Raw genomic sequence first — 27,467 nt, 5'->3', positions numbered from 1 at the left:
TATCCCTTATTTACATATTATAAACTACATGTGTGTGATATTTGTGAGTAGTAGCTTAGTATTTATGTTTCAACATTTTTATTGATGGTACAACCAACTTGACAGACAACATTCTCAATATACAGCCAGTGAAAAACCAACCAGACTGGTCGATATTAATAAAGACATCATCATACATTTTTACATTTTCTCCCCCCCCCCCCAATCTCCCCTCCCTTAATCGGCTCAAACCTTTAAATGCAGATACTGCCACACTGCGCATCACCCCCCCCCCCCCCCCACAACAAATTCCCTTACCCAATTGAACCTCCCCCTAAGTAGCAGCTTGGTATTTATATTTATGTTCATTTTGGTTTGGGGTTTTAGTGATTTTCAATTTTATTTCATGATATATATCTAAAGCTGTCAAATAAATAAAAAAGCTGTCAAATTAATAAACATAAAATCTTTTATCCTCCACATTTTAAGGAACTGCCTATCCAACTGAAATAGCTTTAGACTTTCTACAGATAATAGAAATAATGGACTGCCTATGCGTGGTCTAAGTGTTTGTTATTGTTTTGGGTGACTCAATATGGTTGCAAGCTCCGTCTACTAGCTCCAGCCCACAGAATGGTCCAAGCATGCCCCTGTCTTATTAAACCTCCTTGCTGCAAACCACACCTTCAATTGTGCTGGTATTTTTTTTTACTTTATTCTCCCAGGTGTGAGGAATAAAGGTAGCCCAGTCAAAAGGAACCCTTTCTCTATAGTCCCTGCAGGACTCGGGGACACCTACAAACCTCCTACTGTCTGGATTGTGCTAGCCTGCCCAGTGATCTGGATACCATGGGCTGAAGCTCAAGAAAAGGAGACTCTTGAAAGGTCTCCTGGCTCAGCTGGACTAGGAATCTCGCTCAGAAGCCCAGGAGTATTTGGTCCATACACCCAGCCCCGAGTGCCGGCAACAGACTGTCAGTCAGAGAATCAGGCCATCCTACACATTGTACTGTACCAATCCAATCTTAACATGTGCTGGAGATCGGTAATACTGGAACATTTTAGCCTGCACTAACTCTTTATACTGGTGATACCACTGGAAACGTTCAGTACCTCTACCGCCATCTGTCAGTAAAGGAGACAACCTGTGGGTTCAGACTGGTGGGAGAGTGGCCTAATGGTTGCAGTGGGTTTTGATCCTGGCAACCTGGGTTTGATTCCCACTGTAGCTCCTTGTGACCTTGGGCAAGCCACTTAACCCTCCATTGCCCCAGGTACAAAAACTTATGACTGTGAGCCATCTAGGGAGAGAGAAAGCACCTGAATATAATGTGTACAGCGATGTGTATAGCGCTAGTAGCGCTATAGAAATGATTATTAGTAGTAGTGGGATGATAAGAAAACTGACATTACAATTAAATCATATGATGCCCCCTAGCCTATTGCAGCATCTGAGAGACAGTGTGAATGGAAGCATAGGGAATTTCCTTATTTCTTTTAGCAGGAATCGGGTAGATATTTTACCTCTCACTCTCTGGATTTTGGTATACCATAAGGGTCAATTTTGCCACTGTTGCCTTTAGACCCTGTGATTACACTGATCCAGATATTCAGGGTAGAGTGCCACCAACTGCAAATGACGCACAACTAGTTTCTACATTGGATATGGATCAAGGGTCAGCTGTACATAATCTGAATGCCTGTCTTGAAGCGGTAGCCGAATAGTTAGCATAAAACAAGCTCACATTTGATTTAAGATGAATTATGGGCAGCAGGCAAAAATGTCTAATTTATCTAGCTGCCTAAGGATTTGTACTTACACCAAAGGAAATGGTTTGCAATTTAGGCAAGTCACATACACAAAAGAAGAATCAACCCTACATGCAAATCCAAGAGAACAAAAAAAGTAGGGATGGACAAGTAGCTTTTCAATAAAATCTAAAACAAGGCTCTCAAAGGTGAATACAAATGTGTTTATTGAAGCACTAACTGTAGTGGACTCAATGTTTATTGAAGTAATTGTCTTTTATCATTATGAGTGCAAAACTTTGATATGTCAGCTACAACAGTCTGTTAGTTATACGTCCATATGTTTTTATATATTTTATTATAATGAGTGTGATATTTTAATATGTTAGCTGCCATAGTTTGATAGTTATATGTCTTTATGATTTTATATTTTATTATTTTTTAAAATATATTTGTTTAATTACATGTAGATTGTATGACTCCTGAGGCAGGTGTGTGAACACTGAGACAAGGCTCTGTATTGAGTCCTTTGATACTTCAATAAACATTGAGTCCTCTACAGATGGTGCTTTAATAAATACACTTATATTCACGTTCAAAAACCTTGTTTTGGATTTTATTGAAAGGCTACTTGCCCATCCCTACTTTTTTTTAAAAATTCTCTTATAATTCAGGCATCTATTTGCAGAACCAACAATTAATGCAGGCACAAATGTCACATGTGATCAGAGCTACTTTCATGAATTTGAACTTATTTGATAAGAAAATGTTTCATGCAGTGTAAACAGGAAGACTGGTTTATTGTAATTCTCTTTATCAGCCTCCCTGCTAGCAGATTCAGAGACCTATAATTTCTGGAAAATAACCACTTCAAAACTAGTAGAAGGCAAAAAAAGTAGGATCATTTAATATCTATTCTGCAAAGTCTACACTGGTTTCCTGTGAGGTAAAGAATTCACTTCTGAATCTATTGTGCTGTTGAGCCTTCACAACAGGCACCCAATTCAAGTGGTAAACATTCCAAAGAATAAACAGGAGTGAGAACAAAATAAGAACTGGCAAGTGAATTTTCTAGTTGTAAGACTATCTAATCATCTTTACAGTATGATTCTGGCAGTTTGAGATGGATTAAAGTGAAAAGGTTGTTCTATACATTTCTGTTTGTTTCAAACATTTAGACATTCAAAAACTTCCAAACATCTGAAAACTCTTCTGCCCTGAACCAACCAGAGGAGCAAGCCAGAACACATACAAACACTCCAGATTTTCAGTATTTCTTTTCCTCTGGGGGAAATTCTGTGGAAATTTTTGAAAATTCTGCAAATATTTAAAAATTCTGCATTGATTATTTGAAGTTTTTCTCACAGAATTTCCCTATCCTAAGGGCTGAAACTCTCTCCTGTCTTTTCCCTCCTCAGGCTGCACCCTTCTCTATTTCATCTCTCACTCCAACTGCAGTTCTCTGTCCAACTCCCACAGCAAGAGTCCTAATTCTGTCTGCCCCCAAAGTATTCTCCCACAGTCAGTACCCCAACCTCTCATTCTCCATCCTCCTCATCACACACACCCATCTCCAATTCTATACCCTCCTCTCCCCAGCAATCATTGCATCTTTCCCCTGACCATCGCCCAAGTCAAACCCTCAAGCTTCATCTCTCCTCACACCAGTGGCACACTCTCTGCTCTTTCTGCCCTCCTCCCTTCCCACTGTATACACTCAGCTTTCTCTGCCCCCTTCCCCAAATTCCTATGGCACACTCTCAGCTTTTGCTGCCCCCAAACTCCAAGGCATACTCTCGGCTTACTCTGTTCCCCCTCCCCCTGGCACACTCACTTGTCTGCCCTCCCTCCATGGCACACTCACATACTCTGTCCCCCTTCTCCCATCCTTTTCATGGCACACTCAACATAAGCTGCTTTCTCCCCCTTCCCCCACAGAGATCATATGGCAGGAGGAGGAGGAGGAGGAAGTGAACCATTGCATGTCGGGTCACTTGCTCCTCCTCTTCCTGCTTACACCCGACTGTTTACATGAACCATGTGGACATCCCTAAAGCCCCACGTTTTACCTAACAGCCCGGTGTAAGCTGGCAGATGAGGAGGAAGTGACCCAATATGTGGCAGTTCACTTTCTTCTTCGCCTGCCATGCAATTTCTGTGGGAGAGGGGGAGAAAGACCGAGGACAGACCTGATGGTGACCCCTTTTCAGAATTCTGCACAAATTATGCCCTACAAAATTGTGCAGAATTCCCCCAGGAGTAATTTTTCCAGTTCCATTTAATTGTAGGAGATAAGGTTATTTCCCTTACTTGACTCATACCTGTGGTGGTATTGTGACAGTCTCTTTGAAGAACTGAAGAGGAATCTCTCTGAGCTCTGATACTTTCACTGAAGCCACCATTCCATAATCCAAGAACTTAATATCCAGTGTCCGACTACTGTGAAGATTCGTAATCTTAAAGATAAAAATAAATACAAATCTTAACACACAAAAGATCAAATGAATTAAAAAAATGTCTGTTATATTTTCAAAATTAAAAACAAAAGAAAAGAAAAATGATTGTGAGTCTGTTTTAATTCTGTGCTACCTTGCCTTCGAAATAACAATGGGTGGTGATGAATTGAGCCACCAAAGTGAAAAGACTTACCATCTCTAAATAAAACAGGAGTGAATGAATGGATAAGGAAAAAAATAAAACAGAAGAATCCTACATTGTAGCACAAATTCACAAAACAATACTATGTTCACAAATTGGTAAAACGAAAACCGCTGAGGATTTTTGACCAACATGCTTGGTGAAGATTATGCCACAATTGCACAAGAACTAATTTGGGTAATCAACAGAAATGTAAATTACAAAATGAAGGCTGATTCAAATATTAATTGTTCCCTTTAGCAAATAAAAATATTGCATGACAGTAGAATCTCAAGGTTTAAAAAGCATCAAGTATCGTTGAAGAAATGGCATAAACTTTAAGTGGGTTGAGGTCAACTCCTAAATAAAGGGCCATTTATCAAGTTGCGCTAGTAGCTCCTGGTGCGGTAATGCCAACAAAGCCCATTCACTTTCAATGGACTCCATTGGCATTGCTGTGCCGGAACTGCTAGAGCGGATTGATAAAAGAGGCCCTAAGTTCATGACTTTCATCATCCATTTTTCTCATATATTCTATTTGCTCTTTCATCAAGATCTACAGTAAGATTTCCCAAATCAGTCCCAGTCATCCCATAGCCAGTTGATGTTTTTAGTTATCTAATGACTATGCCTAGGACAGGCTGTTTAGGTAAGAAGGGGCAAATTTCTATAACAGGAAGAAGAAAATAAAACAAGTAACCTCATATCATGACAGTTTGAATGAAGAGCAAAAAGTAAACATCCAAAATTCAATCATTTCACTGTCTTGTTTAAATATCCTCTGAAGAATTAGAAGCCCATACTTCATGGAAAATATGTACAAATCCACCTTTCCTCAAACAAAATAGAATAACTGGTTGAGACACACACACATGTTGTCTGTTCAATAAAAACTGACAAAAAACAATATTCCCATTATATGGTAAAATTATGTATCATACCTGATAATTTTCTTTCCATTAATCATAGCTGATCAATCCATAGACTGGTGGGTTGTGTCCATCTACCAGCAGGTGGAGATAGAGAGCAATCCTTTTGCCTCCCTATATGTGGTCATGTGCTGCCGGAAACTCCTCAGTATGTCGATATCAAAGCTCCATCCGCAGGACTCAGCACTTAGAGAATTACACCCACAAAGGGACACTCTGCCCAGCTCACCACCGTCGAAACGGGGGAGGGGAATCAACCCAGCTCATCCCCACACAAGTGGGGGAGGGGAATCCGTCCAGCTCATCCCCGCGGAGCGGGGAAGGGACACCACACCCACCGATGCGGGGGGATCTGGCTTATCCTGCGACTGCAACCGCGGGAGGAGCTGGGTGACCCTAACACTGCCAAAGCGGGAGGGATATAAGGCTGCTCTACTGCCGCACGAAGCGGGAGGGAGCGCCGGCAGAATTTAGGTCTCAATCCAGCCCCATAAAATGGAAGGGAGAGGAATGCAGCAGCTCACTGTAACACAAAATCGTCTCAACTCCAGAAGAATTCAATCGAAAAAACTTGAACACGAAGATCCTCCTGAACAGGAACTGAAGACTAAACTTGAACCTAAAATGCAACCAGAATATAAACAGTACAGATATCCGGGAGGGGCTATGGATTGATCAGCTATGATTAATGGAAAGAAAATTATCAGGTATGACACACAATTTTACCTTCCATATCATCATGCTGATCAATCCATAGACTGGTGGGATGTACCGAAGCAGTACTCACCCAGGGCGGGACATAGAAATCCCTGACCGCAACACTGAAGCTCCAAACCGGGCCTCCGCACGAGCAGCCACAGTCAAGCGGTAATGTCTGGAGAAGGTATGAGCCGATGCCCAAGTTGCCGCTTTACAAATCTCTTCCAAGGAGACGGACCCGGCCTCTGCCATTGAGGCCGCCTGTGCTCTAGTGGAGTGAGCCTTCAGCTGGATAGGCGGCACCTTCCCTGCGGCCACATAAGCCGCTGCAATGGTTTCCTTGACCCATCGTGCCACTGTAGGCTTGGCAGCCTGCAGACCCTAACGAGGACCTGCGAACAGCATAAACAGATGATCCGATTTCCGGAAATCATTGGTCACTTCCAAGTATCTGATAATGACTCGTCTCACATCTAGATATTTGAGAGCAGAGTACTCCTCTGGGTAGTCCTCCCTACGAAAGGAAGGGAGACAGAGCTGCTGATTCACATGGAAGCGAGAAACAATCTTGGGCAGGAAGGAAGGCACTGTGCGAATAGACACTCCTGCCTCAGTGAACTGCAGAAAGGGCTCTCGACATGATAGCGCCTGGAGCTCGGAAACTCTTCTGGCTGAAGTGATAGCCACCAAAAAGACTGCTTTCAACGTCAGGTCTTTCAGAGATGCCCTCGACAAGGGTTCAAAAGGCGGCTTCTGCAAGGCTCTTAGCACCAGATTGAGATTCCACGCAGGTACCACTGAGTGCAGAGGAGGGCGCAGGTGATTAACTCCCTTGAGAAAGCGCACCACATCAGGATGCGAGGCCAGGGAAGCACCCTTCAGGCGGCCCCTGAAGCAAGCCAGAGCCGCTACCTGGACTTTAAGGGAACTGAGCGACAGGCCTTTCTCCAGACCTTCTTGCAGGAACGCCAACACTGACGAAATTGGAGCAGTGAAGGGAGAAAGAGAGCCTGCCTCACACCACGATGCAAAGGTACGCCAAACCCTGGCGTAAGCAGTAGAAGTAGAGCGCTTCCTCGCTCTCAGCATAGTGGCGATGACCTTGTCTGAGAAGCCCTTCTTCCTCAGACGCTGCCGCTCAATAGCCAGGCCGTAAGACCAAAGGGGGAGGGATCCTCCATCACCACGGGACCCTGATGCAACAGGCCCTGCTCCGCTGGCAGCCACAGAGGGCCGTCCACTTAGAGCCTGATCAAGTCCGCATATCAGGGACGTCTGGGCCAGTCCGGACCCACCAGGATTATCCGGCCCAGATGCTTTGCCACCCGGTCTAGCACCCTGCCCAACATGGGCCAGGGCGGGAACACATAGAGAAGCTCCTGTGTCGGCCACTGTTGGAGAAGAGCATCTACTCCCAGAGATCGAGGGTCCTGTCCCTTGCTGAAAAAGCGCGGCACTTGGCAATTGGCCGATTACGCCATCAGATCTAGGCTCGGCCTTGACATTCATGACTCCCGCAATGTGGGCCGCCGACAGCTGTTCCAGGTTCGCTTCCGCCCACTGGCATAGATTCATGGCCTCCTTGGCTAGAGGGGCGCTCTTGGTACCTCCCTGGTGATTGACATAGGCCACAGCTGTGGCATTGTCCGACAGGACCCGTACTGGCTTCAACGCCAGTACCGGGAGAAACTCCAAAAGCGCCAACCGAATGGCTCTGAGTTCCAGGAGGTTGATAGACCACTTTGCCTCTGCAAGAGACCAGAGCCCCTGCGCTGTCCTTCCCAAACAGTGGGCTCCCCAGCCCGTCAGAGGCATCCATCGTGACGACAACCCACTCCGGGGTCAAAAGAGGCATTCCTGCGGACAGCTTGTCTGGCCTCAGCCACCAGCTCAGCGCCTAGCGCACCGCTAGATCCAAGGGAAGGCGCACAGCATAATCCTTCGACACTGGAGTCCATCGCTGCAGCAGAGAGTGCTGTAGAGGTCTCATATGGGCCCTGGCCCAGGGCACTACTTCCATCGTGGCCGTCACAGAGCCCAACAGCTGCACATAGTCCCAAGCCCGAAGAGTAGAGGAGGCTAGGAACTGGCCCACCTGGGTCTGAAGCTTGACGCTCCGGTCGTCTGGCAGGAACACTCTGCCCACTTAGGTGTCGAAAACGAACTCCCAGATACTCCAGGGATTGAGTCGGGCGCAGCTGGCTTTTCTCCCAGTTGATGATCCACCCCAGGGAGCTCAAAAGAGCAATCACCCGGTCTAAAGCTCTGCCGCACTCTGCATACAGTGGTGGAAATAAGTATTTGATCCCTTGCTGATTTTGTAAGTTTGCCCACTGACAAAGACATGAGCAGCCCATAATTGAAGGGTAGGTTATTGGTAACAGTGAGAGATAGCACATCACAAATTAAATCCGGAAAATCACATTGTGGAAAGTATATGAATTTATTTGCATTCTGCAGAGGGAAATAAGTATTTAATCCCTCTGGCAAACAAGACCTAATACTTGGTGGCAAAACCCTTGTTGGCAAGCACAGCGGTCAGACGTCTTCTGTAGTTGATGATGAGGTTTGCACACATGTCAGGAGGAATTTTGGTCCACTCCTCTTTGCAGATCATCTCTAAATCATTAAGAGTTCTGGGCTGTCGCTTGGCAACTCGCAGCTTCAGCTCCCTCCATAAGTTTTCAATGGGATTAAGGTCTGGTGACTGGCTAGGCCACTCCATGACCCTAATGTGCTTCTTCCTGAGCCACTCCTTTGTTGCCTTGGCTGTATGTTTTGGGTCATTGTCGTGCTGGAAGACCCAGCCACGACCCATTTTTAAGGCCCTGGCGGAGGGAAGGAGGTTGTCACTCAGAATTGTACGGTACATGGCCCCATCCATTCTCCCATTGATGCGGTGAAGTAGTCCTGTGCCCTTAGCAGAGAAACACCCCCAAAACATAACATTTCCACCTCCATGCTTGACAGTGGGGACGGTGTTCTTTGGGTCATAGGCAGCATTTCTCTTCCTCCAAACACGGCGAGTTGAGTTCATGCCAAAGAGCTCAATTTTTGTCTCATCTGACCACAGCACCTTCTCCCAATCACTCTCGGCATCATCCAGGTGTTCACTGGCAAACTTCAGACGGGCCGTCACATGTGCCTTCCGGAGCAGGGGGACCTTGCGGGCACTGCAGGATTGCAATCCGTTATGTCGTAATGTGTTACCAATGGTTTTCGTGGTGACAGTGGTCCCAGCTGCCTTGAGATCATTGACAAGTTCCCCCCTTGTAGTTGTAGGCTGATTTCTAACCTTCCTCATGATCAAGGATACCCCACGAGGTGAGATTTTGCGTGGAGCCCCAGATCTTTGTCGATTGACAGTCATTTTGTACTTCTTCCATTTTCTTACTATGGCACCAACAGTTGTCTCCTTCTCGCCCAGCGTCTTACTGATGGTTTTGTAGCCCATTCCAGCCTTGTGCAGGTGTATGATCTTGTCCCTGACATCCTTAGACAGCTCCTTGCTCTTGGCCATTTTGTAGAGGTTAGAGTCTGACTGATTCACTGAGTCTGTGGACAGGTGTCTTTCATACAGGTGACCATTGCCGACAGCTGTCTGTCATGCAGGTAACGAGTTGATTTGTAGCATCTACCTGGTCTGTAGGGGCCAGATCTCTTACTGGTTGGTGGGGGATCAAATACTTATTTCCCTCTGCAGAATGCAAATAAATTCATATACTTTCCACAATGTGATTTTCCGGATTTAATTTGTGATGTGCTATCTCTCACTGTTACCAATAACCTACCCTTCAATTATGGGCTGCTCATGTCTTTGTCAGTGGGCAAACTTACAAAATCAGCAAGGGATCAAATACTTATTTCCACCACTGTAAGAGGGGGCTCGGATCAACCAGTCGTCCAGATAAGGATGGACTTGTACTCCTTCCTTGCGTAGGAAGGCCGCGATGACCACCATTACTTTGGAGAAGGTCCGCGGAGCAGTAGCCAACCCGAACGGGAGGGCTCTGAACTGGAAGTGTCGGCCCAGGACTGCAAAACGCAGAAAGCGTTGATGAGGAGGCCAGATGGGAATATGCAAGTAAGCTTCCTTGATGTCCAAGGATGCCAGGAACTCCCCTGCCTTCACTGCCGCTATAACAGAGCGGAGAGTCTCCATTCGGAAGTGTCGAACTTTCAAGGCCCGATTGACCCCTTTGAGGTCGAGGATAGGCCGTACAGAACCTCCTTTCTTTGGTACCACAAAGTAAATGGAGTAACGTCCCTTGCCAAGCTGATCTTCTGGCACCGGAACGACCGCACCCAGGCAGATCAGATTGTCCAAAGACTGCTGCACTGCCACAGCTTTGACCGGAGACTTGCAGGGAGAGTGCACAAACCCGTCTCTTAAGGGTCGGCAGAACTCTAGCTTGTAGCCGTCTCTGATGACTTCCAGCACCCAAGCGTCTGAAGTTACCCTGGTCCACTCGCCCAGAAACGAGGATAGGCGTCCTCCAATCTGCTCTGAGCCATGGACCAGGGCCCCGTCATTGGGTACGAGACCCTGGGGGAGGACCGGAGGACGCACCTCCAGGACGGCGGTCTCTGCGAAAGGAATGCTGCTTGGGGGAGAAGTTCCTCTTGAAGGAAGAGGGGGCAGAGGAGCCCGACTTGCCTGGGTGATATCGACGGGCTTCCTGAAACCGTCCTTTGGAGGAACCAGGGCGGGCACCACTGACCCGAGCCCTGACCTCCGGTAACCTCTTGCCCTTAGACGTGCCGAGATCGGTCACAATCTTGTCCAGCTCGACCCCAAAGAGCAGCTTGCCTTTAAAAGGCAACTTAGCCAGGCGAGACTTAGAGGCGTGGTCAGCAGACCAATGCTTCAGCCAAAGCCAGCGCCGTGCAGAGACTGTCTGAGCCATACCTTTATCCGAGGCTCTCAAGACATCATACAGCAAGTCTGCCAAGTAGGCCAAGCCTGATTCCAGGGCCGGCCAATCAGCCCTCAAGGAAGGATCCGAGGGGGAAGCCCGCTGCACAATCGTCAGGCACGCCCTGGCCACATAGGAGCCGCAAACTGAGGCCTGCAAACTTAAAGCAGCCGCCTCGAAGGATGACTTTAAGGCCGCCTCCAATCTTCTGTCTTGGGCGTCCTTTAGGGCCGTGCCACCTTCCACCGGCAACGCCGTTTTCTTAGTCACCGCAGTGATTAAGGAATCCATGGTAGGCCAAAGAAAGGCCTCCCATTCACCTTCAGGCAGAGGATAGAGGCGGGACATAGCCCTAGCCACTTTAAGGCTCGCTTCTGGGAAATCTCATTGAGCCGAAATCAAGGTGTGCATGGCTTCATGCACGTGGAAGGTTCTAGGAGGGCGCTTCATCCCCAGCATAATGGCAGAGCCAGCAGAGGCTGAGGGAGAGATGTCCTCCGGAGAGGAAATCTTCAAAATGCTCATGGCCTGCACTAACAGGTTGGGCAAATCCTCTGAGCGAAAGATCCACGCTGCAGAGTGGTCCATCCGCTCCATCCGAGCGGGAATCCGTCTCCTCCAAGGAATCCCCAAAGGACCGTTGGGAGAACTCAGATACGCTGGCCTCATCTACATCAGAGGAGACCGAGTCCTCTAGGGCCTGGAAATCCACCTGAGGGTGTTTGCTTCCAGAGGCCTCAACCCCTTTATCAGACAGGGGAGCAGGGGCAGCGTTCTGCATAAGAAAAACCTGATGCAGCAGCAAAATGAACTCACGGGAGAAACCCTCCAAACTGTGCACTTCTGCAGCCTGGACCACGGCCCTAGACGCACCCTCAACCGGCGCTCGCAAGAGCGGGGGAGAAACATGCTGTGCATCCAAAATGGCGTCCGGCGCGAAACTCCGAGGAGCCGCACAGTAAGAACAGCGCTTAACTTTTGCCGCTTTCTTGCCGTCGCCCGAATCAAGGGCGACCATAGCATTAACGTCTCCCACCTTGAGGGCGGCCCAAGAAGAAGCCGTCCGAGGAGAGTGGCCGGCCAAAATGGAAAGTGCGTGCAGCGGGGGATGGGCGCTTATGGCGGGAAAAACCGCCGCACCGGAGGAAGAACTGGGACACTGACCGGACTCCAAACTGACACCCAAAAAAGGCGATTCAGGCTTTGAAACCCCCGCATCCCCGCTAGACGCGCCCATGCGGTCCGGGGAACGATTCTTCACGCCCTCGCCCTCTGACGCCATAAGCCACGTGGAGACCAATCGGGGAACCCCCTGCCCACTACAAAAGGTAAAAATTACCTGCTTCTCGCTCCAAGCTGTAACGAACTGGTGTCCCAGTGAGCAGCTGCTTCTCGTTCCGAGCTGTAACGAACTGGTGTCCCAGTGAGCAGCTGCAATAAACGCTGATATAAACATTGAAATAAACACCCTTAAAGGACGTTCAAAACTTTTTTTTTTTTTTTTTTTTAACGGAGCCAGCGGGAGGGGGGAGAAAAGGAGGGACCTGGCACCACCAGGTTTGCACTTGCTCAAGAAGAGCCCTCAACCCCAGGTACTCAACAAAACCTAAGAATTAGGCTTGGAGACCTAGTCAGAGCTGCTGCTGTGTGTGACCACCACCTGCTGAGATAGAGAACATACTGAGGAGTTTCCGGCAGCACATGACCACATATAGGGAGGCAAAAGGATTGCTCTCTATCTCCACCTGCTGGTAGATGGACACAACCCACCAGTCTATGGATTGATCAGCATGGAAACAATGGTTTGCCACATGGAAACAATGGTTTGCCATAGTCTCTTATGGCCAAGCTTACTTATCAAGGAGAATTCTCTGTCTCTCAAGATAAATTAAACATCTCTACCTTCTATAACACTGAAACCTCTCTTTCTACTTTGGTATTTTAAAAGTGGAATACCTTCACCTTGAAGACCATACAATTCACAGAAGGCCTGAAGTAACAAAAAAAAAAAAAAAAAGAAAACACATCCAGATAAGACAGTCATGAAGGACATCTCATGAAGGAAATCACTTCTCACAGAGGTCACTGCCTTGTATGAATAATAAAGGCATAATAAATATAAAAGGAATAATGCAGCTCCTTGTGACTCTGGGCAAGTCACTTAACCCTCCATTGCCCATGGTACAAATAGTACCTGAATAAAATATGTAAACCGCTTTGAATGTAGTTGCAAAAAACCACAGAAAGGCGGTATATCAAGTCCCATTTCCCTTTATAAAAGGCCTGACAATAAATCCAAATCAAGCATTAGGTTCAGACACTACTAACAGCACACAAAAAAAACAAATGGTGGGAGAAGAAAGCCAGAGAACTGCAGGAGTGGTAGATAAAAATCATTAAATTTGACACAGCAAACTACAAATCACATCTCCTATCACTCATAACAATTAGTATAAAGAGTACTCTGCAAGTTTGTTCTTGTAGTTTTTTTGAGTCTTGTTATATTTGAATACTTTTAAAGAATTAATGAAAAGGTATAGTAGTACATGATGTCTCAACAAAAATAGGTTCCCCCCCACCCCTTTCTTTAAGATAGGACTACTAGGGGCGTCATGGACTCCTACTCCCACTCAACTATTCCACAGTTTTAACATCCAAGGGCGTGCTCCAGCGAGAATGAAGGCCTTTTTGCAAAGAACAGTACTCATGGGCAAAAAAGTAATTTTGAAACTGTAGTTAAACCCAGAGAGCCCGATGATCGCGCACTGGCACTCTTCAATGATACGTATGTGTTCCCTGGAAAGACGGAGTGTCCCTGATTTGTCTTCTAAAAGAGGAGACATTTTGTGCAACATGGGCCCCTTTTTAGGACTCACTTACTCCCACAGCTCACAGTAGAATTTTGAATTCCTGAAGGGTTAGGGGAAGGGAAGAGGGGTTGGGGAGGCAGGGTTGGGTGGGAATGATACGAGAGTTGGGAGGGGGAAGGGAGGGGAAAAAGAAAAATGAATGCCTGTTAAGACACTCCACTGACTTCTTGTAAGAGATGTTTTTGTTTACCCATGATGGTTTCTTGTTAAGTTGGACATCAAGAATGTTGTAAAATATGCATAGTGTCAATAAACATGATTGAAAAAAAAAAAAGATAGGACTACTAGGCTAAAGGAAAGATTTTCTCCCTACTGTGAAGTTCCTGCCCTACAACATATCTAGAGATCATCAGGGAGATGGAAGAACCTGGAGATAAAAAAAAAAAAAAGCAAGGGAGGCTCTATTTCATTTTATTTTTTTTAATTTTATTTTTTTTATTTTGCATTTTAGAATTTTTTTACAAGCCATTTATAAACTTGAATAGGCAATACAGATACATATTTTGAAATCATATCATTCAAATAATAAAGAAATAATTTTTTACATATCTTCTTTAGACCACAAAAGTATGAGATCACATGAAAGGAACATAACAGGAGAAGTCTTAAGAGGAAAAAAATAAAGCAGATGTATAGCTTAACACGCACCTATCCATCTAACCAATATTCTCGACTAAGAGCTGATGTTATCCAGTAGCCAGTTTCTTAACTTTAACAAATTCACTAAGGTGTTCAGGTTGGAAAAATATATACTTTATCCCTAGATATTTAACCACACACTTGCAAGGGTAGTTAAGGTAAAAAGATGCCCCCAGAGTTAATGTTTCAGATCTAAGAGCTAAGAAAGCTTTCCGTCGCTCTTGAGTGGATTTAGTCACATCTGGGAACATCCATACCTTTTTGCCCAGAAAAAGGGTTTTTGCATTTCTAAAGTATAAACGTTTAACTGATTCTAAGTCTTGCTCAAATATAAAAGTCACTATTAAAGTACTTCTTTCAGAGTCCTCGGTCATAGAAGTCTCTAGAAGGTCAGACAAATTCAAACTGTCCTTATTTTGATTTAAAGGTGCAATAGATTGTAATCCTGATTGAATTTCAGACACTTTTTTTGATTGAACATAATATATCTTACTAATCGGGGGAAACATTTCAGGAGAATAATGTAAAATTTCTTGTAGATATTTCTTAAATGCTTCTATTGGACTGACCACTAAGGACTTTGGAAAATTCAAAAAACGTAATGTAAGTCTGCGGTGAAAGTTTTCAATCTGTTCTATTTTACGGTGAATAAAAGTCTTATCCTTAACAGTTGTTAAATTAAATTCCTGTAGATTCTTCATTTCTTGTTTGACTTCCACCAATTGAGAAGCAAATTCTTGTTTTGTGTTCTCCATAGTATTATAAAGTGAATCTACTTTACTCACGAGAGACGAAATTTCTTTTGTAGAGTTGGCTACTGAGATATCCAAACACTGGAGAGCTTCCCAAATACTCTCCAGCGTCACCGCCACAGGTTTAACAGCTAGAGCTCTCAGCTCAGGAGTAGGGATTCCTCCCTTCTTCCCTCCATCGGGTTTTGCCGTCTCCATTCCTCGATACACGAGTTCTTGTGCAGCCGATCCCGGTCGCAAGGACCCCGTCTGGAGAAGGCGCCCTATGGGTTGGGGCGGTGGCTCGAGTTCCGGGGAGGAAAGAGTGACATTTAGTCCCATGTCCTCATGGTCTCCTTCCAGAGAAATTGCAGGACTCTCCCCGGAAACCTGGGTAAGTGCCGTTGTGGTGTATTTCTCCATTGTTTGCTGCCCAGTAGTAGGTTTAGGCGTCGAGGTTCCTGCCTTAACCGTACCTTTACGCTTTGTATGGGGCATTCTTAGAAGAAAAAAGAAAAAATTTTCGGCTAGCTAAACTCCGGAGCTCACACAAACCACAAACTAACGTGCCGCCATCTTGTCACGTCGAGAAAGCTTTCCCAGTTGCAAAGGCCGGGGAGGCTCTATTTCAGACAAAAAAAAGTGAAAAGGAAGAAAGGAGGCAAAGCAGGAGGGCTGGACTATACAATGCCTTATGTGCATTTAATCCCTTGTTATCTGGTGGAGGTGGGGAACGGGAAGACAGAATGGGTTTCCCACTGATGACATATGAACTCCTCTTGACTAAGGGTATTTTTGTTCCTAATAATGTAAAATCAATTCTTGACCCAAACGTGAGACCACAAGTGATACAGGCATGTTTGCATGCCTTTCTTCTCTCATTCTGTGTGTATAGCGCTCGCTTGGTTTCTGAACTTTGGACAGCCAAGTAACAAAGCTAGTTCCATCTGACTGTGTTCAGGACACGTTCTTCCAACATGTCTAATAGAGGTACAGGTTCTGCTTGAATGTGCTCTTAAATATGAGATGTAGTCTTCTTTGTGATCTGTGCCCATTTTTCATTTGGCCACGAAGTATAAATTTGGCAATTCTGGTATAAGTCATCCTCATGGCATTGACTGCCCACTGAAGCTGAGCTTTCACCACAATTCCCTCCACATTAGACATCTGGCACCTTTTGGGGACTTCTTTGATAGAGTTTGGAAGGTAATGTTTAACGTAGTGAGACCTACACACTAGAATAATTTACCTATTCCTTTATGTACAGAATCCTCTTTCCTCATTTAAACTCTTACTTAAAACACATTTGTTTCAATCTGCTTTTGACTGATAGCTAATATTTTATTTATTTATTTAGATTGTTCTGCTGGACCACTTTAGCCTAAAATCCTGAGAGATGCAGTGGATTTGTCTATCTACTAATATCTATTATTGTCTTTGCAGTTATTTTTTATTGTATCTCTGTTTTGTTTTATACTTAACTTGTAATCTATGTGCTGAATACTTAATATGTAAATAGCTTTGGTGGCATTGCCCTAAGCGTTTCATCAAATTAAGACAACCTTGAACCTTGAGTTCCTGTCATGCCACCTTGAATTGCAGATGTGTCTCAGGAAATACTGGTGGAATTGCTCGAGTTGCCAACGTCTGTAATACAGATTCATCTCTATACACCAATACGGACTGTAGTACTGCTTACTATACAATAATATTAATGCAGGCCACCCCCTCCTCCAATGCATCCATACCATTGTTGTTTAAAGAAGAGCTTGTCTTAGGAATGAACTGTATAATCTTAAAGTCAACACTGATGCTGTTATAAAGAATGCTTCTGAATGCTCTTGATGAAAATGATAGCCTTGATTCATGATAGCTATCTTTTTCAGGCTGAAATTAAACTCAGTTTCTAGCTGCTTGGATAAATTGATATACAATAACTGTAAAGTCCTCCAATGAATAGACAACTAGTGCACTGCCATCCTGGGGTCTACTGGAATTATTGTTTACATTTTAGGAGCATGTAATCATCCCCTTGTTTGAAAATCTCAGATAGTTTGCCATTTAGTCCTAGGAATTAACCTGGCTGATTGTTTTACTGAAATCAAGAAGATATGCTCACTTCAACCAATATTATTTGTGGGACAATGTCATTCAAAAGCTTTCCAGATATACTGTTTAGGGAGATTTAGAAGAGAGCTAAAATGTTCCCTTAACATTTCAGCTTGGGGACCCTGATAGAAAAGTTTGATACTCTGTTTATCTGCTGTTTTGGCTTTCTTCCAACTTTTTTTTTTTTTTGCTTTCTGTAGTTTCCATAGTTTTTCTTCCAGATACTTGTCAGCAATATACAGGAGTTTGTGTATCTTGTCTAGAACTTGAGCCATGTGTGTCATTTTCACCAAGCTAGTTCTGATGTTTCCTGGTGGTAGTATTACACTTACCAGCTACTGTAAAAAAAATAAGAAAAACCAAAGCTAAACACTTAGCGTAAGTATGTGGCTATCAAAGCTCACATGAATTGTGGCAGGGGACACCACTTCACTATGATATTCTGTTTGGAAGAAAATGTTAACAGATAGTATCCTTTCCAGAAAATTGCTATCTATGGTTAGAAGAAATTGTGTACAAGTCATTCTTTATGAATCAGAAAAACTGGGCATGACTCCCTTCCAAAGGCAGGGAGGAGACCTCAGACAGGATGCTTGACTAATAAACACTGTAAGACATTCAAAGGTGAGCAAGTAGAACCTATATATCCCCAATCATAAGCATTCTTTCTTGCACCCACTGCAGACAGCTTCATCCTGCCTTCCAACATCCCCAGGGAGGAGAAGAGTAGAAAACCTGCGAGCCTCTACCTTTCAACCAGAAAAGTGGCATGTACCAAAGTCACTTTTCAGTATGGTTTAAAACAAATGCTGTTACGACTGTGTCAGCATCTAAATGGGAAAATTAGGTTCTTACCTTGGTAATTTTCTTTCCTTTAGTCACAGCAGATGAATCCATTAACTGATGGGTTATATCCGCCAGGGGCGTAGCCAGACCTCGCTGGGGGGCCAGAGCCCAGGGTGTGGGGGGGGGGCACTGTTTAGCCACCCCCCTCCGCTGCAGCCGCCGCCACATTGGACCCCCCTCCCGCCACCAACCCTCCCCCGTCGCCGCCCGTCCTGCTGCCGCATCAGATACCTCGTTTGCTGCAGCCGGAGAGAGTCTTCTTTAGTTCAGCGCCGGAGTAGCGCCTTCATTCAAGGAAGTTCCTGCTGTGATTAGCTGTTTCTGATGCCTTACGTCCTGCACGTAAGGTGTCAGAAACAGCTGATCACAGCAGGAACTTCCTTGAATGAAGGCGCTACTCCGGCGCTGAGCTAAAGAAGACTCTCTTCAGCTGCAGCAAACGGGGTATCTGATGCGGCGGCAGGACGGACGGCGGCGGGAGGGGGGTTGAAGGGGATTGTCGTCAGGGGGGCCAGGGCCAAATCTATGGGGGGCCAGGGCCCCTCAGGCCCCACGTAGCTACGCCATTGGTATCCGCCTACCAGCAGATGGAGATAGAGAACACTGAAGAACCACAGTGACCCTTGGACGGCTAGCCCCATCTGCCTTCAGTATTTGAAATTTCCAAAGCAGAGTGAATAAGAAAGGTAACATCACATAAACTTTCCTCACAGTGAACAAATGCCCCAGAACCAGAGCAATAACCACTCAAAGGACGAACTCAACCTCCTGCAATAGAACAGCATGTAGAAACTTTAAGAACTGTTCATCAACTCCTCCTGATGAGATACAATATCTGCATGAAAGAACTGACAGGGAGGGATCATGGATTCATCTGCTGTGACTAAAGGAAAGAAAATTACCAAGGTAAGAACCTAATTTTCCCTTCCCTGTCATCAGCAGCAGATGAATCCGTTAACTGATGGGATGTACAAAAGCACTCTCTATGTAGGGTGGGAACAGGCAACTCCACGAGCCAGTACCTGCGCTCCAAAATGCGCGTCCTGCTTCGCTGCCACACCCAGACTCAACCTCCTGCAATAGAACAGCATGTAGAAACTTTAAGAACTGTTCATCAACTCCTCCTGATGAGATACAATATCTGCATGAAAGAACTGACAGGGAGGGATCATGGATTCATCTGCTGTGACTAAAGGAAAGAAAATTACCAAGGTAAGAACCTAATTTTCCCTTCCCTGTCATCAGCAGCAGATGAATCCGTTAACTGATGGGATGTACAAAAGCACTCTCTATGTAGGATGGGAACAGGCAACTCCACGAGCCAGTACCTGCGCTCCAAAATGCGCGTCCTGCTTCGCTGCCACACCCAGCCTGTAATGCCGTACAAATGAGAGCTGAGAAGGAGTGGAGGAGTGGCCTAGTGGTTAGAGTGGTGGACTTTGGTCCTGGGGAACTGAGGAACTGAGTTTGATTCCCACTTCAGGCACAGGCAGCTCCTTGTGACTCTGGGCAAGTCACTTAACCCTCCATTGCCCCAGGTACAAATAAGTACCTGTATACAATATGTAAGCCGCATTGAACCTGCCATGAGTGGGAAAGCGCGGGGTACAAATGTAACAAAAAAAAAAATAAAAAAGTAGCTGCACGACAGATCTCTTGAAGAGAAGAGACACCTGTTTCAGCCCACAAGGAGGAAAATCACTCTTGTGGAATGCGCTTTAAACTCTTCAGGAGGAGACCAGGTCCTGAAAGCAGATACACAGAAAAAAAAAAGACTTCTCTGAGCCAATGAATGGGCTATAGATTTTTCTCTTGGCCATTATAAATTGCTAATTCTTCCCTCCCCCCCAACAACAACAGTTTGAAACTGAGCAGGTGTGACCAGCATCTCTGCTGGGGAGGAGAATAATACTGATCAAACTTTGAACTACCAGCATTCAGAGTGCATCTACTCTGGGAAATAGAAGCTTACAGAGAGAACCATATATACAGAAAGACTCTAGCTCTGGGAGATAGAAGTTTTGCTCTCCTGCATAAGGCTTAGACCCTCCCACCCTGCCCCTCTACCCACCCACCCCTAGCGTGACACTTCTTATATAGGCTCCTGACCCTGCATACATCATCTGCTTCTGCCTGCACCCACTGATCCATTCTGCCTCTGCCTATATCCATTGAACCCTAGAACGAGTGGCCGCAGACATCTCTGGCGGCCGACACCAGAGACGGCCTCACAGAACAATCGAGGAAGAGAAAAATCGGACCAGAATTCCCCCATCTCATACCTCCCCCCCAACAACCATAATACTCCAACAACATGCTCCCCCTAAAAATACTCATCTTCATCCACTCCTTCACGTTCATCCATGCAACACTTACCACTACCCCCTCGGAATTCAATGCTATCCCAGTCCTCCACCACCATAAAAGACCCAATCAAGCCAAATGCATCTCCACGTACCATCAACAACAAAAAAGTCCACCCATCAAGCAGACAAACAACACTTAAAAACAAAAACAATCTCAGCTAAACCCAAAATATCTGCAACAAGACAAATCATCGATATCCACTCTATAATCCTAGATGATGAACCATATCAAACTACCCGTGTAGGATATATCAATCCAAGATCAGTAGTTAATAAAACTATCACAGATTGGATTAAGTCAGACAATCTGGACTTCCTATTCATCACAGAAACCTGGATCCGGGACTCAAAAGACCCCATCATACTTGAACTATGCCCCCTGGCTATAAAATCTTACTCTGGACCAGGAAAGAGAGAAGAGGCGGAGGAATAGCGCTTATATACAAATCAAGCTTTTCTGCAGAACCCTTATCTGAAACCATTGTACCCCAGCTTGAAATTGCATCAATCAAACTTTCCAGCTCCTTGTTATATGACCACTTAACCGTCATCCTATTCTACAGACCTCCTTCTAACTGGAACGACAACCAATCCACCCTCATGGATTTCATATCAAACACTTGTATCAATAACTCCAATATACTACTGATTGGGGACCTGAACCTACACCTAGAGGACCCTAACAATACCCACACTCAAGAATTCAAAGAACTCCTTCATCTCTGCGACCTTGACCTCTCTCCCATACATCCTACCCACAACAAAGGTCACTCACTAGACATCATCTCTTACAAATTCTCCACAAACCAGAACATCCACATTTCTGATATTAAGTGGTCCACCACCCCCTGGTCAGCCCATCACAAAGCAACTCTATCCCTATTATGGCGGAAAAAAGGTCAGCTTATTAAACGAGACCCAATAACAATCACCACTAGAGGACGGATCGACAAGGAAAGATTTTGGCAACAAATATATAACAACAATTGGTCTACACAACCTAACTCAAATCACTTCCTCACAGAATGGGAAAACAGATGCAAAACTATACTAGATGAAAGAGCCCCATTACGTACAAAAACCCTACACAGACGCAACCTCACACCATGGTTCAATGACATACTAAAAACCCTAAAATCACAAACCAGGAAACTAGAAAAGGCATGGAACAAAACTAGAGATACACACACCTACAATGCATGGAAACAGTCACACAGGAAATACAAAAATGCCATCAAACAAGCAAAAAGATCCTACTACACACAAACAATTCTAACCAGCGGTACAGACATAAAAAAACAATACCAACTCATAAAGAATCTTATTAATACCAACCCAGTCACATCATCCTCCACAAACTGCCCATCGGCTGACCAGCTGGCAAATTACTTCAATAACAAAACCACCAATCTTTGCAGCACAATTCCACAATACTGTACTAACACTGATTCCTTTCTCGACAAATTGGACCCCTATGGAGATGAAATTCCAGCCGACTGTTCATGGACAAACTTCACCCTCCTTACCACGAAAAAGTCTCTGTGGCACTCACCAAACTTTCCAAATCTCACTGCCACCTCGACCCATGCCCCAACTACTTAATGAAAAATGCCCCAGAACACTTTATCATAGATCTCATCTCCCACCTAAACCTTCTGCTACAGCAAGGTTCATTCCCCACTGAACATGGCAAGATACTGCTTACACCAATACCAAAAAATCCTAAGAAACCAGCGAGCGATGTCACCAACTACCACCCCATCGCCTCCATTCCTCTACTAATTAAATTGATGGAAAACAGGGTGACCTCTCAAATCAACGACTACATACAAAAATTCTCCATTCTACATGAGTCACAATCGGGCTTCCGTCCAGCCCACAGCACAGAAACTGTCCTACTCACCCTAATATCCAAATTAAGACAAGAAATTGCATTTGGAAACAGCATCCTCCTTCTACAATTCGACTTATCCAGTGTATTTGACATGGTAGATCACAACATACTAACCAAACTATTGGACAAACTTGGAATCAGCGGTAACATTATTAACTGGATAAAAGGATTCATCACCTCAAGATTCTATCAAATTAAATCACCCACTGATATCTCATCCTCCTGGTCACCTAGCTGCGGAGTACCTCAAGGATCCCCTTTATCGCTGATACTCTTCAATCTAATGATGATTCCACTAGCCAAAGCCCTATTCAGACATGGTCTAAACTCTTTCATTTATGCTGATGATGCTACTGTATTCATTCTCTTTAAATCAAACCTAACAGAAATCTCTGATAGAATAACAGTGGGCATGAACATCTTAACCTCCTGGGCCAACGCCTTTAGGATGAAATTGAACATGGAAAAACACAGTGCCTAATCCTTTCATCTCAGCACTCCACAATTCCCCCATCTAATCTCACCATCTCCGGCACTACAATCCCCATTTCTGAAAACCTGAAAATCCTTGGAGTGACACTAGACAGCCACCTTCTCCCTCGACAATCACGCCACATCCACCACAAAGAAAATGTTCACAATGATGTGGATACTGAAACGCGTAAAACCATATGTACCCCAGAAAACATTCCAGAATTTACTGCAATCCACCGTACTTACCCATGCTGATTACTGCAACAGTATTTTCTTAGGTTGCAAAGCCTATATCCTAAAAAAAACTTCAGACCGCCCAAAATACAGCAGCAAGACTCGTCTTTGACAGATCACATTTTGAGAGTGCAACTCCTCTCCGTGCAAGACTGCACTGGCTCCCAATCAAAGAACATATCAATTTCAAAGCCCAGACTTTAATCCACAAGATAATACACGGAGAATCTCCGAACTATATGATAAATCTGGTCGACCTTCCAGCAAGAAACATGTCTGTATCCTCACGAAGGTACCTCAACCTGCACTACCCCAGCTGTAAAGGTCTCAAGTACAAAACTTATTATGGATCCAATTTCTCCTTCCTGGGTAGCCGTCTATGGAACGCTCTCCCTAGACCTATCCGAGCAATCCATGACCACCTACCATTCAGAAAAGCACTAAAAACCCATCTATTCAAACAAGCCTACCCAAAAGACCCAGATTAATCTCATGAACCCATCTACCTTACATATACTGAAGACAAAACGACATTGACCTAGAAGCTATCTCCCACCTTACCCTCCTCTATCACCTGTCTCTACCTACCTACCCATCCAATTACTACCCATCCATACTTATATTATGTTATACTTAATTTCCTACTTTACATAACAAAATTCTGTGTTACCTATTACTATGTAAGCCGCATTCAGCCTGCTTTTAGTGGGAAAGTACGGGATACAAATATAATAAATAAATAGTGGCCTTAGAAGCCGGGCATCCACGTCGAGGACCTGACAAGACAAAAAGATGATCAGAAGTCCTGAAGTCATTTGACATCTGTAGATACTGCAACAGAGCCCTGCGGACATCCAAAAGACACAATTGTCTAAAGGAATCCAGAAAGTCCTCCCTAGAAAAGGAAGGTAGAAAAATGGGTTGGTTCAGGTGAAACGCTGAAACCACCTTAGGCAGGAAGGAAGGCACTGAACGTACCGTCACACAGGACTCTGAGAACTGCAGAAAAGGGTCCCGACAGGAAAGCGCCTGAAGCTCAGATACGCGTCTAGCCGATGTAATGGCCACCAAAAAGACTATCTTGAGAGTCACATCCTTCTCCGAAGCTCGCTTAAGCGGCTTGAAAGGCGAACGCTGGAGAGCCTTCAACACAAGCCCCAGGTTCCAGGCTGGACAAGGCAACCGCACGGGAGGGCGGAGCTGAAGCGCCCCTTTAAGGAATCGGGCAATGTCCGGATGAGCAGCAAGGGACCAGCCAGAAACCTTCCCTCGGTAGCATGCCAACGCTGCCACTTGCACCCGAAGGGAATTATAAGCAAGGCCTTTTTGTAAGCCCTCCTGCAAAAAGTCCAGGACCAGCGAGACTGTAGCCCGCGCGAGTGTGACCTCTTTCGAGACACACCACTCCTCAAACTTACGCCACATCTGAGCGTATGCTGCAGAAGTTGACTGCTTGCGGGCCTACAAGAGTGGCGATGACCTTGTTAGAGAAGCCCTTGTCTCTCAATTGTGCCCTCTCAAGAGCCAGGCCATAAGACCAAATCGGCGGAGATTCTCCATAGTCACCGGGCCTTGAACCAACAGGTTCGGTACCCGAGGTAAAGGAAGTGGAGCCTCCACCAGCATCTGGCGGAGATGCCCTTGGACAATCGGGAGCGATGAGAATCACCAATCCTCTGTGCAGTCGAATCCGCAGGAGGACTCGTCCTATCAAGGGCCAAGGAGGGAACACATACAGGAGGCCCGGGGGCCAGGGTTGAGCCAATGCATCCCACCCCGCCGAGCGAGGATCTCTCCGTCTACTGAAAAAGCGAGAGACTTTGGCGTTTGCGCTTGATGCCATAAGATCCATTCCGGGAGTCCCCCATTTGGCACAAATCTGAAGAAAACTTCTTCTGCCAGTTCCAATTCCGCTGGGTCGATTTGATGCCTGCTGAGAAAATCGGTTTGAACGTTGCTCTGACCTGCTATGTGAGCTGCTGAGAGAAGCTGCAGGTGTAGCTCGGCCCAGTGGCAAATCTGAGCGGCCTCCGCGGCCAGGGCCCTGCACTGAGTGCCGCCCTGACGATTGATGTAGGCCACTGCCATCGTGTAGTCTGACAGAACCCGGACAGCAAGCCCCTTCAGAGTCTTGTGGAAGGCCATAAGAGCCTGGAATATCGATCTCAGTTCCAAGCGATTGATGGACCACCCCACTTCCACAGATGTCCACTGACCCTGAGCACAGCTTCCCTGGCAATGTGCTCCCCAGCTCAAAAGGCTGGCATCCGTTATCACCAGGCAGCAAGAAGGAAGCACGAGCGGCATTCCTCGTCGCAGCATCCTGTCGGAGAGCCACCAATCCATACTGTGCCAGCCCCACAGGGAGCCACGTTAGTCTGCGTTGATATTCCTGGGAAATTGGAGACCATTGATGGAGCAGGGCAATCTGCAGTGGCCTCGTATGCGTTCTTGCCCAGGGAACCACCTCCAAGGGGGCTGTCATCGACCCCAGCAGCTGGACAACGTCCCAAGCTCGAGGGCGAGGCATCCGCAGGAGCAGACGGACCTGACTCTGAAGCTTGCACCTCCTGTGGTTGGGGAGAAAGACAAATCCCAAGGCCGTGTTGAACTGGACCCCCAAATACTCGAGAGACTGAGAGGGGGTCAGGTGACTTTTGGGTATATTGACCACCCAGCCCAGAGTCTGCAGGACTGTAACCACTCTGGCTGTGGCAAGACGACTTTCGTCTGCCAAATCCGCTCTGATGAGCCAGTCGTCTAGATAAGGGTGAACTCTGATACCCTCTCGCCTGAGAATGGTGTGGGGGCCAAATAGGAATGTGCAAGTAAGCTTCCTTGAGGTCTAGAAACGTAAGAAACTCTCCTGGCTGAACTGCCGCAATGACGGAGCGCAGGGTTTCCATGCAGAAGTGTTGCGCTCTTAGGGCCTTGTTGACTTGTCATAAGTCGAGGATTGGTCTGAAAGACCCGCCTTTTCGAGGGACCACAAAATAAATGGAGTAGCGACCGCAGCCGCGTTCGGCGGGAGGCACCGGGATCATCGCTCCGAGGTGCAGCAAGACTTGCAAGGTCTCCTCTACCGCCACCCGTTTGATGGCAGTGCCGCATCAGGACTCCAAAAACACGTCTCTCACCGGGGCTCCAAATTCCAATTGGTAACCTTCTCTGATCAGGTCCAGGACCCACTGATCTGAAGTAATCTTGGCCCACTCCTCGAGAAAGAGGAAAAGACGTCCTCCAACTGCAGGAATAGGAGTGGACCGGTGTCCCATTATTGTGGAGGACGCCCCTGAACTCCTGGCCGTGACCCGGCCGCTGCGGAGCGTTTGTCCGAGCGAAAGGAGTTCCTATGCTGAAAACGGGCACATTGAGAAAACCCAGCAGAGCGCCCCGGGCGATACCTGCAAGCTTCACGGAAGCAAGGTGTGGAAGAGGAGGGAAACACAGGACCCTTGGAAGAAGGCCTCGACCTATCCTCAGGTAACCACTGGGGGCTTCAAAATCCCCTAGGGCTTTAACAATCTTCTCCAAATCCTCTCCAAATAACAGGAGGCCCCGAAAGGGTAACCTCACCAGCCTTTGCTTAGAGGCCATGTCCGCCGCCCAATGCCGCAGCCAAAGGAGGTGGCGGGCAGAAACCGCCACAGACATCTGTATAGCCGAAGCTCTGACCAGATCATAAAGGGCGTCAGCCAAAAATAACAGGGCCGACTCCATCCGCGGGGCAACCTCAGAGAGGGACCCCGCACTCTCCACGGGCTGATCCACCGCCTGTTGTAACCAGGAAAGACAGGCGCGGGCTGCATAGGAACTGCAAATAGACGCCCTTAAGGCAAGGCCCGATATTTCAAAGGACCGTTTCAGCGCGGATTCTAGCCGTAAGTCCTGCATGTCTTTCAAAGCGACTCCTCCCTCTACAGGGAGAGTGGTCTTTTTAGTGACCGCCGTGACCACCGCGTCCACTTTAGGCATCCCAAAAAGGGCCAAGTGAACCTCACTCAGAGGGTAAAGCTGCCCCATAGCCCTGGCCACTTTCAAAGGCCCATTGAGGTCAGACCATTGAGCTGAAATAAGCTCCTGGATGAAGTCATGCATAGGAAAGGCACGCATAGGCTTCTTAGTACTCTCCATCCGATTAACAGAGGAGGCATCGCCCTCGGCAAGGTCATCAATCGAGAGGGCCTGCAAGGCATCAGCAATGAGAGCTGGCAGCTCGTCGCGGTGGAAATCCAAACACATTGGGATAATCCGAATCCAGTGGCAAAAACAGGAACCCTCCTCCGGATCCTCCGTCCATGAGGGCCTGCCAGATCCCTCAGACTCCCCCACAGCCTGACCACGGGGGGGGGGGGGGAGGGGGGGGGAGATGCGCCACTTTCAGACGGGGAATTT

General features: G+C 46.3%; 1 protein-coding gene across 7 annotated transcripts in view; it reads right to left on the bottom strand.

Annotated features, from left to right (window-relative positions):
* Positions 1-27,467, bottom strand: part of TDRD7 (tudor domain containing 7) — a 432,711-nt gene that overhangs the window by 68,460 nt on the left and 336,784 nt on the right. For all 7 annotated transcript variants that reach the window (XM_030194449.1, XM_030194446.1, XM_030194444.1 and 4 more), the window contains exon 13: positions 4,050-4,184. In XM_030194449.1, the coding sequence (XP_030050309.1) occupies positions 4,050-4,184 (135 nt within the window). The remainder of the gene's footprint in view (positions 1-4,049; positions 4,185-27,467) is intronic.

This window comes from Microcaecilia unicolor, chromosome 2 (assembly GCF_901765095.1).
Source record: "Microcaecilia unicolor chromosome 2, aMicUni1.1, whole genome shotgun sequence".
Lineage (NCBI taxonomy): Eukaryota > Metazoa > Chordata > Amphibia > Gymnophiona > Siphonopidae > Microcaecilia > Microcaecilia unicolor.
This window is presented reverse-complemented; position numbering and strand designations above follow the sequence as displayed.